Raw genomic sequence first — 11037 nt, forward strand, 5'->3', positions numbered from 1 at the left:
CGGTCGTAACAATTTTTAATTGGTATTGTATTCGCTTTTCTCTGCTCCAGAATGTGTATCGAAGTGATTTAAAACTACGTTTTCTTAATACTCGGTAATGTATATTTTCCAATAAATTGGTCACACATTTTCGAAAATGCTATTGTATATCGATAATTATATTAGAGGTCTATCGAAATTTTCATACAAACGGGATGGCACTGTCGTAAAATTAGAAGTTTTCAATATATTTAATTTGCGAAATTTCTACAAATAGTTTAACAATATGCAACTTGACTACTAATATTGGATAATCCTTGTGACTATCGATGAATTAATGTATTTACGATAGTGGCCAAAGACGATAAATTCTTTAGTTGGAATCGCAATGTTTCTGTGTGCGTAAATAATTGTAAGAAAAAAATTGTTTGCTCAATTTTAAGCGCTAGAAAATCCCAAATAGTTGTTCATTAAACAAATGTTTGATAGCACTACAACGCGAACTCTGTTTATATTCGTCGTACAAATAAAAAATGCAAACTTTTTGTGAATAGTTAAATTTCAACAGTTTTGAAAGCGCTGCAAATTGCCAATAGTTTGAGAAGTACTGCGGTTCGAAAAACAGTTTCAGACGCCGTCGTCATGTTGATGCGAACCGATTACAATAGCTTATTCGAAAAAACATATCGATAGGTTTGCGTAAGCGCAGCCAACTTAACATAAAATGTAGTTGCGAAGAAGTAGAAAAATCGTATATATGAACAAGGAGTAAAAGTCGAAAATAAACATAGAATACATGCAAATGCACGATTATAATACGCGAAACAAGTGGAGCCAATCAAGCGGAAAATTGTAAATAAATTTAAAGTCATTAAAAAGCAAACACACAACCACAACAGCAGCATTTACGGCGTTGCATCAGCATGTCGGATTCCGGCGACTGCAGCGATGCAGAAGAGATGAATCAGCCGTCTTGCAGCAGGAATAATAATAATAATAATGCGTCGAATGAGCGCGAGAAACGTAATCGACGCATCATCATGCGCATCGAAGTGAACGATGCCGATGACACGGACTCCTTCTCGAGCAACAGTGACAGTGAAACCACTAGCAACTCCCCTTCTCCCTCTGCTGCTGCCCCATCCGTGAGCGTCGATGTTGTTGACCTTGCGTCGCGGCCATCATGCGCATCAATGTATCAACAGCAGCAGCAACGTCGCAGCAATCGCTTGAACGCTCGGGAGGATGTCACTTCCAATGGGGCGACGAGAAGATCGGCGCGACAAGTAAGACGACGTCGCCAGTTAGACAACGATGATGCGCAGAATGGCGTCTCTAGCGGCAGCGAAGTAAGTATCACGACTGCTAATAAGATTCAGAAAGATGGATAAAGCATATACATATATTCTTATTGACGTGTCTTTTCATCATAGAGACAATAGATGAAACTATAATTTTTGTAGAATAAACTAGTTAAGTGTTCACGAAGTTCAAGTTTGCCACTCCCCGCTCCAATACACAATATTTGAGTTAAAGTATTAAATTTTGGAGCATTCATCAATAACAATCATTCGAAGATTTCTGAAAATTTGCTAACTATCGGTCAACAAATTTACAGAAGCTTTGTGTAATGCTAAATTTAATAGTTTTTTTTTTTTAATTTATTTATTTTGTTACTGGTTAGGTGAACAGTCTTTAAAAAGAGCTTTAGTGGCAATATTAATACTATCTTGGAAACAATTAATTTGTAATACTAATACGTTCGGCTTTCAGCATCCATCGAATAAGAAATTAATAAATAAAATAGAGAATTACAATTACTCCCTATTGGGCGTATAATATGTACAATCAAAGTAACAGCCCTATAGCTCTTACCACATTACTCAGTACAATATTTCGATATATGCTTATCTTTCTTTGTCTTGCTTATTTCATTGACTGTTGCAATAGTTGACTAATTAAATATTTTTCTATTTATCTCTTAGATTGAAGAGCGCAACACGCGGACGCGGCGCTTGAGAGTCAACGTATCGGAAGACGAAGCCCAAAGCGATACAAAGAAGTCAAGAACAACAGCAGCGGAAGATCTCGATGCCGGCGCCAATTCGGATAGCAGCAACAGCAGCAGCAATGAGCTGCTCGAGAAATGCCCCATCTGCCTGCTCACATTTCGCCAGCAGGAGATCGGCAAACCGGGCACTTGCGAGCACTTGTATTGCGCCGTCTGCATCGAGGCGTGGGCTAAGAATGTCAAGACCTGCCCCATTGACCGTATCGAATTCGATCGCATCATTGTGCTCGACAATTACGAGCGTCGTCAAGTGGTGCGCGAGATACGCGTCGATTTAACAAGTTCACACAAAGAGCTTATTCTCGACGAGGACGATGAGGATGGCGCGGCCGCTGATGGGGGCGAGGAGGTCACAAATTGTGAGATATGCAATCGGCCGGATCGTGAAGATATTATGCTGTTGTGCGACAGCTGTAATCAGGGATATCACATGGATTGCTTAGATCCGCCGCTATTCCTAATACCCGAAGGTTCCTGGTACTGTGACAACTGTATTGACTCCCAGGACGAGAACGATGACGAAGCGCTCGAGTTGGCTGAGGATCTGCACACACTATATGAGGACTTGCGTGGCATGGGGCTGCCCGACACACGGTTGCGTGTGCGTCAAGTGCAACAACCGCGCATATTACGCACACGGCAGAACGAACGCATTCGCGCCGCCGTCTTGCGGCACACACGCACCAGCTCCTCCAACACCTCCACCACGACCACAACAACGACGACCACAAGACGCAATCGCAGCAGCACGACAACGCGCACCACCCGCACGACTAGCAGCAGCACCACAACGCGCACCAGACGTGGCACACAGCAGAGACGCTCGCGACGACGCACACGACATCGCACCTTCGTGGTGGAGTATGATCTCAACAATTTCGATGAGAAGTTTGCGGCCAAGACGAGCAAAAAGGTCATACGACGTCGCCGCAAACGCAAATCCACGCGACGCAGTCGCTCCACAGCAGCAGCTGCTGCCAGCGATGGAGTGCGAATGACGGCCAGCAGACGGCTGGCGGAGCAGCTAGGTGTTAAGCTGGACGCGGCTCATGGCTCGCATTTGGGTGGTGGCAATGCCTCGAGCTTTTCGCTCTTTGGCGGCGCCAACGATTTGGAATACTTTTCGGACAGCGACGAGGGAGCCGTCGGCGGCGGTTTGGCAAGTGGTGGCGGAGCAGCAACTGCTGTGCAATCCGCGGGACGCATTGCTGGCTTGGGATCGCAACGCAATCGCAAAGCTTTGCTGATGGGAAAATCCCGAACATCGACGGCGACAGCAACGGCTGCAACTGGCGATGTGCTGAGCAGTATTTTGGATATGCAGGATCGTTGGCATGGCGCCACACGCAATCTGAGCAAGGTGCACATCAATGCCGATGGCAGTCTCAATCTGCCACCACAACGCAACACCTCAGCAACGGCGGCGAGTAAAGCCAGCAGCAGCGAGATTACAGAGGCGCCGCTGTATCAACGCGGCGGCGCTGGACCTAATTTCGGACGAGGCGGTGGTGGAGGTGGCAACTACAATAATCGCTACAGTGGCGGCGGTGGTAACAACAATAGAAACAATTATCAAGGTGGTGGTGGAGGAGGCGGTGGCGGAAGTGGAGGAAATGCAGCAAGTGGCAATCAGTATCAGCGGCACTCTGGCGATAACAGCTCCAATAATGCCTCCTCAACTGGTAACACAAACTTTACGCCCTTCAACATACGCTTTAACACGCCCAACCAACAGCAGCAACAGCAACAAAATCAACAACAGCAGCAGCAACAACAACAGCAGCAGCAACAGCAACGTAATCAGCCTGCAACCCGCCAATCCCCGTTTAACTCGACCGCCAGCTCAGTGCACAGCAGCTTCCCACAGCAGCCACAACGTCAGCCACTCTTTGGTGGTCTGCCGGCGCCTATCAATGCGCCAGTGTCGCTGGCGCCCCGCATCTCGATGCCAGCGGTGTTATCGGTGCCACCGCCACCGGCGCCGCCGCCCAATCTCTCCTGGAACAGTTCGCTGTTCAAATTGAATACGGATTATGCGAGCAAAACGACAGCGGATAAGGACGACGAGGATGACGACGACAACTGTCCAAATTTCTCGATATATTCGCAAGAATCGCAAGCTGTCGCCACGGAAATGTTTGCACCACAAACGGCTGCGAAAAGCGCCGATAAGGTATGTCCCCATCATCTTTTGTAGTACTATGAAAAATGGCAAGCTGTCCGAAAGTAAATTGGGTGGGGTTAAAGAGCTAGACTAGAGAGCGAGAGCTAGAGGAAGAGCAAGACCAGAGATCGCTGTTCGACAATTCCTCAGTTAGCTTAAAGCGCATCCTTCTTGGCATACTAACCGTGATTTGTTATTTCTTCTTTCTTTCAATTTCACCAACTATATTTTCCACTTACCTCAGGATGACGACGAAATGAATGAAGATTTAGTTCAATTAGACGATGACGATGACATACCACTGCCTCCCGAGCCGCCAGCGCAAGTCGATAAACCCGCTACTGCAAGTGGCAACGACACCGCTGGCAGCGATCTCTACGAGCCAGAGAATCCCACAGATGAGCCCGATGACGATGACGCCGACGAGCGGAATGATGATGAACAGCAGGGTGCCAAGTCTGCTGTTGCTGCCAAAGAGGCAGACAAAGGTGAAAAAGGTGACAACGAGGCAATGACTGCAGCTGCCAAAGAAACCGCCGCAACGGCCGCTGATGATGATGATCAGACGAAGACGCGCAGTACGCCAAGTCCCACGCCCAAGGATGCACGCACTGCGGATCGAGGTAAAGGCGTCTTGGAGCTATACGATGATAGCGATTGGGAGGAACTCGAGATCGATAGACCTAAGGAGTTTGAAAAGGCGCTCGCTGAGGAGTCAACAACTCCAAAGCGACCAGCGAACGAGGCTGCTGTCAATGAAGAAGAAGATACTGCAGCTGAAGGCGCAGCAGCATCAACGTCAGCGAAGCATTCAAGCAGCGAATCCGATCCCGATCGTTCCTATACACCGTGTCTGGATGAGAAGACGCTGGAAGAAGAGGCGGCTGCCGCAGGGCAGCAGCAAGAAAAGCGCGACGAGAGTCAGCAAGGCGATGCTAAGAAGAGCGATGCGAAAAAGTCCTTGGCGGACAAGGATAAAGAAAAGGAAAAGGACGCCGATGAGCAGCAGAAGCGTGCCGATGGCATTGGCGCCGAACTCATCTCCGAGGACGAAAACTTGACGAACGAGCAAGAAGCCAAACGACGCAGTCGAAGTCGCAGTAGGAGTCGCAGTCGGCACCGCGGCAATGACGCCTCGAAATCGAAGCGTAGCTCAAAGCGCAGTGGCAAGGAGAATGCCGAGACGTTCAAAAAGGTAGGCAAGCGGCGAAAGGATCGCAACTATCGTGGCGACAAGCAGCAGGATCGCAGCCGCTCCCGCCGACGCTCGGGCGGCTCACGCAGCTGCAGTCGCAGCCGCAGTCGAACGCCTCGCAGCCGATCGCCGCGCAGTCGCAGTCCACAGCAGCATCAGCGTAGTCGCAGTCTCAGCAAGCGACGACGTCACAGTCGCTCCAAATCGTACTCGCGTTCCCGCAGCAACTCGGGCGGACGACAGCGGTCCACGTACCGTGGACGTGACTTTGCCACCCGTGGCGGCGGATTTGTGCGCGGTCGCGGTGGCGCGCGTTACAGCTATCGCAATCAGCCGTATCAGAGTCGCAGCAGCTATCAGCAATCCTCCTATTCACAGCAGCCACAGTCGCAGTCCTATTCGCAATCGTACTCCAATCAGGGACAGCAACAGGGTCAATACAGCAACTCCCAACAGCAGCAGCAGCAGTTCTATCAGCGTCCCAAGCGTCGCGAGCTGCCGCGCTACGATGTGCGCAACGTGGTCAGCGCCTCGCGTCACCAGCAAAAGGATCGCTATGGACGCGATGCAACGCGTGGCGCACGGAGTCGCTCCCTGAGCTTTGAGCGTCGCCAGCCATCGCGCAGTTACTCGCGCAGCTCGTCGCGCTCGCCCAGCGTTCGCTCTGCATCCCCGAAACGTTTCCGCAGTTTCAGCATATCGCCTTCTCCTCCCGCTGCTGGTTTAGCTGGCCATCATCATCCGCATCAGCATCATCATCAGGAGGCGGGCATGCGTCGTCGCTCAGTTTCGCCCATTGGGCGACGCTTTAATCGCTCGCCATCGACGTCGCAACCACCGGCTTTGGCTATGCACCAGCTGCATCCGCGCAGCAACAGCGGCATCTCATTGCGCTCACGTTCCCGAACGCCAGCTCGCATAAATGGTGGACGCAATCTGTCGGGCGGTGGCGCAGTGGGCGGGGGCAAGCATTCGCCGGCGTATTCGCCTCGGTATACGCCGCGCTTGAGTCGCAGTCGCAGTCGTTCAAAGTCGCCGCGCAAGAAGAAGAAAAAGAAGGGCGACAAGAAAAAGAAGAGCAAGAAGCGTGCCGCCAGCAGCAGCCCGGTGGGACGCCATCGACGCATCTCACGGCAGCGTGATCCCTTCGACGATGACGACGACGATTTCCTCGCACCACAGTTGAGCAAGAAATCAAAGAAATCTCTGGTGGGCATGGGCGCAACACACTGGTCGCCATCGCCTACGCCGAGTTTATCGGGAGAGCCGCATATGAATTTCATGGGCGGCGACAAGCCCGGCTCGTGGACACCGCCATTGGGAACGCCAAGAGGCGGCGCACCTGGAGCTCACTATGGGGCGGAGATATCGTCGCGACGCAGCTTGACGCCCGTGCTGGGCAAGAAGGTGAAGACGAAGCGCAGCGACAAGAGCAAGAAGAAAAAGAAGCCGCTAGAGAAGCGTAAGGAGAAGAAACGCAAGCGCCACACAATGACACCTGAACCGATGCCATCGAAGGAGGTCTTTGCCTCGGGCAACAACATACTCGTTAGTGTTAGCTTCAACAAGGAGGCGACGAACAGCAATACTGCCTTGGCTGGCACGGCACAACAGCAGCCACAACAGACGGTGGTCACACTGCCACCGACACGGGATGAGTTCCTCATTAATCGGCGCACCAGCATCGATCGCCTCAACACCAACAACAGCAGCAGCAACAACAACAGCAGCAGTGCGAGCAATAGCAAAAAATCGAAACGCAAACGCAAGAAACTCGATGCGAAACCGGTGGCGATCATCGATCTGGAGCGTTCGCCATTCCAAGTGCATCAAGAGCCCGCCGACGTTATTGTGCTCACTGACAGCGAGGATGCCAACGAGACGCAGCTGCACTTGCGACGCGAGCGACGACGCAGCAGCGCCGCCTCGACGGCAACTGATCAGCATCAGTTGATGCGCGAGAACGGGCAGCTTGAGAAGACGCCGCCAGCGGATTGCCTGGAGACCATCATGGAGACGTCGTACGAAACGTTGACGCAGACAACGGGACCAAAGACGCCGCCGGAACCGCATCTGGTCAAGTTCAATTTACCCGCCAAAAAGCAGCACAAGGTGCGCAACAATCCGTTGCATGACGATGCCGACGATATACACTCGGCCGATGACATGGACACCGGCTGCTCCATGCGGAATGCCGTCGACAGCGAGCCCCAGCAGCCGCATGTCAACGATGGCCTAATCTCAGCGCAAAAAATTGGACCCAATACGCCGCCAGAGTCGGGCCCCTGTTCGCCGGATGCCTACGATCCGTTTGAGCCGACAAAATCGCCGTCGTTGTCGCCACGTTCGCCAACGCCGACGCCAGCGCAAAGTCTCGAGCCGATGGGCGGTGCTGGCAGCAGTGGAAGTGGGGACAAAATCGAGGCACAGCAACAACAACAGCAACAGCAGCACAACAACAGCGATGAGCTGGATGTGAGTGCCAGCAACACATCGAATTTGTCCAGCGCCAGCAATCCAAGCAATACGCAAGCGAATGCGAATTCGAGTGGTGTCATCAATCCCGTCGATCTAGTGATGGCGCTGATGAGCAAACCGAACAGCGGCAGCCTGCAGCAGGAGTTGGGCAACAAGTCCTGCGATGTTAGCGCCTCTGTAGCCTCCACTCAGTATCTTAACAGCACCACGCTGAGCAGCACGTTGGCGGTGTCGTCGTCCGCGTGTGTGTCTGCTGATGACAAACCACCTGCGGATAACTCAAACACTATCACTGTGCTCTCGAATGTGCTGCTCTCAAGCAGCACCGTTGTGTCCTCCTCATCCTCCGCGCAGCATATACCCGTCATATCAAGTCCACCAGCGAGCTTGCTCAGCCGCAAGCTGCCCAAGACGGCCGGCGGCAGCGTGGCCAGCAGCAGCAGCGGCATGGCAACGAGTAGCGCCACATTGCGCAACGGCAACACGGCGGCAACTGGTGGAGGTGGCGCAGCTGGATTGGATGACTCTTTCAACATGGACATTGAGAGTCCTTACTCACCAGGCTCTGCAGACTATGAGGATTTGTTCGAGCCGCCACCAGATAGTAATGCTGTGGGCGCCATCAGGCGCTCCAAGGGCAGCGGCAAAGCGGAGATGTTTGACAATCTGTTTGGCAGCAGTTCGCCTGTGGGACAAACGCGACATTCGTCGCGTTTCAATAACGCTGGTGGCCGAAAGCAGCAGCGGGGCAACAACAGCAAAGCCGAGCGTAAATCGAAAGCCAAAGGTGGGTGACTCTGTTAATTAATCTTTTTTGATTTCGAGATTCAGGAGAAATGCCAAGAACAATTCTAGCACTTTGTTAAACCCAATTTTAATTTACTTAAAGGCAGCTATGTTCACTTGTTTGCCATTTTTCTCCCATTTCCAATATTTGATCGCATTTTAAATAACAATCATTTCTCATTGCGATTACAGGCGGCAAAGCGACTGAAGACCATGGCAAACTATACGATGATGTGCCCAGTTCAGCCGTAGATTTGCAAAACAAGGATAGGGTAAGTCAATCACATATACAAATTTTCAATATGTTTAATTTCTATTGGATTAAATTATAAACAAAAAATGAATTGTTTCCGTGAAAGTTCACTAAATTTGCATACACCAATCGATTATGGTTTAAAAGCGTCTCCTAACTCCTATTGTTTGGGTTTGCGTAATTAAGAAACTACTTTATTAATATGTATAATCCCAACATTAATGGGACCCTTGCGAATTTGAATATAATCTAAAACTTTACGTTCTAATAAAATTAAAAAAACAATTCTTACTAATACATAAATAATTGATAATAAACTTCCAATTAAAGACATAATTAGTTCTATATAAAACAAGTATTTGAAAAAATACTTATACTTACTTATTCTAAGTTTATTGCAAAATAGTGCGCTTGACTGATAGATATGCACTACGTATTTTTAATAAAACTATATTCTAAAAATGTACCGCAAATATATTAAAATATACCAAAAGCTATATTTGGTATATCAGTAGTACATTTAAATTCTGCTTTTGGGATTGTCAATGATACAATTTGATTAAAAATTGTAATTGTTTATAATACACAAAGTGATATTTGCAAAGCATATTTTAATAAATTTCATTCTTTGACAGTTTTTGTGCAAGTTGAATCGCCAAGAACGCGTTGTGGAGGAAGTGAAACTGGTATTAAAACCGCATTTCAACAAAAAGGTGATTACAAAGGAGGATTACAAGGATATTATGCGACGCGCTGTACCCAAAGTAAGTGAACTCATCAATTCGCATCAATTTAGCAAATTGACTAATTCGTTTTCTTTTGTATCTTTCAGATTTGTCACAGTCGCTCTGGTGAAATCAATCCACATAAGATCAAAAATCTAATTGATGCGTATGTCAAGAAATTCCGCGCTAAGCACAAGAAGTTGAGTCTGCTGAATACGGGACAAGTGAGCAGCGCCGTCAAGTGTGCCGCATATTTAAAGAAGCTATAAGCAAACGAAGGGCGAAGGTGGGGGGCGGTAGGTAGACAAATATTGATTTGATCCCAATGACGTTGTTATTAATGCGTATTTTTTTTGTGTTTGACAGCGTTTTCTTAACAAATCACGCAACATCGTTTAACGGCCGCATGCATTCCTACGCCTCCATCAATCACATCAATCGCCACCCGTAAGCGCAAATACATAGAAAAGATAAACAGAAAAGAAGAATTGTCTTTGCTATTGAAGTTTAGTTCTTAAGTCAATTTTAGGTTACATTACGAATGATTTTAGTATTTAAGCCAATTCAGAAGTGAAAATAGGTCATAAGCAGTAAAAGTCTTTATCAACTCCCTTCTCCTCCTTTTTGCTTTTTTCGTTTCTTTTAGCCCACCAGAATTACGCAAACAGTTCAATTAAATATAACTCATGGAAATTAGTTGATTAGTTTTGTTTATTCATATATGGCTTTTATAATGATTATAATACTGTTTTGCAAGAATGAAGAAATGTAAGTAGAAGTTAGGCTGGCGGGCAAAACAAAATACACAATGTATTTTAGCTCTGATAAGTTAATCCAATCGATTACAATTAAATTATTACTTCACCCAATACATAAATATGTCTCGCCACACACTCACACACCTTCACCTATGTATGCTTTAGTTGAGATGCAGCAGATGATATTTTAACATATTACATTTATTATTATCTATATTGACCAATTTTGAAATTTGTGTTAAATATTTTACGCATAACTACCGTCAACTCCTCAAGTAGATGACATACTTAGGTGTATTTTATTCGCAACGGAATAATAAATGTATATTGTTAAATCAACCAACCAATATGAATGTAATTATGTATCCAGCATAAATGTATATTAAATATCTATATTGATTTAATATATAATATAAATGTACTAGAATGAAACTCTTGATTCTTCATAGTTTGTCAATCATAACTTTTAAATAAAGAGTGCATAACTATAACTTAACATTAAATCAAAACAATACCTTTTTTTCTTTGTTTTTTTTGGAAATTGTGGATATTAATGTGCCATTCTCGATTTTTCAATTATTATCTTTTGAAAAATTACAAATGTTGAAAACTTTTCGCTCTAAGATTA

At 47.4% G+C, this 11037-nt stretch overlaps 1 protein-coding gene across 1 annotated transcript; it reads left to right on the forward strand.

The window, feature by feature from the left end:
* Positions 1–189: 189 nt before the first annotated feature.
* On the forward strand, positions 190–10418 carry LOC133835930 (pneumococcal serine-rich repeat protein). Its single transcript, XM_062266126.1, has 7 exons — positions 190–1328; positions 1965–4223; positions 4459–8674; positions 8866–8945; positions 9562–9690; positions 9759–9947; positions 10018–10418. The coding sequence occupies exons 1-6, from the start codon at positions 903–905 to the stop codon at positions 9918–9920; spliced, it is 7272 nt and encodes a 2423-aa protein (XP_062122110.1). The 5' UTR covers positions 190–902; the 3' UTR covers positions 9921–9947; positions 10018–10418.
* The last annotated feature ends 619 nt before the right edge of the window (positions 10419–11037 follow it).

Source organism: Drosophila sulfurigaster, chromosome 2R, assembly GCF_023558435.1.
Source record: "Drosophila sulfurigaster albostrigata strain 15112-1811.04 chromosome 2R, ASM2355843v2, whole genome shotgun sequence".
In the NCBI taxonomy this organism is placed as follows: domain Eukaryota; kingdom Metazoa; phylum Arthropoda; class Insecta; order Diptera; family Drosophilidae; genus Drosophila; species Drosophila sulfurigaster.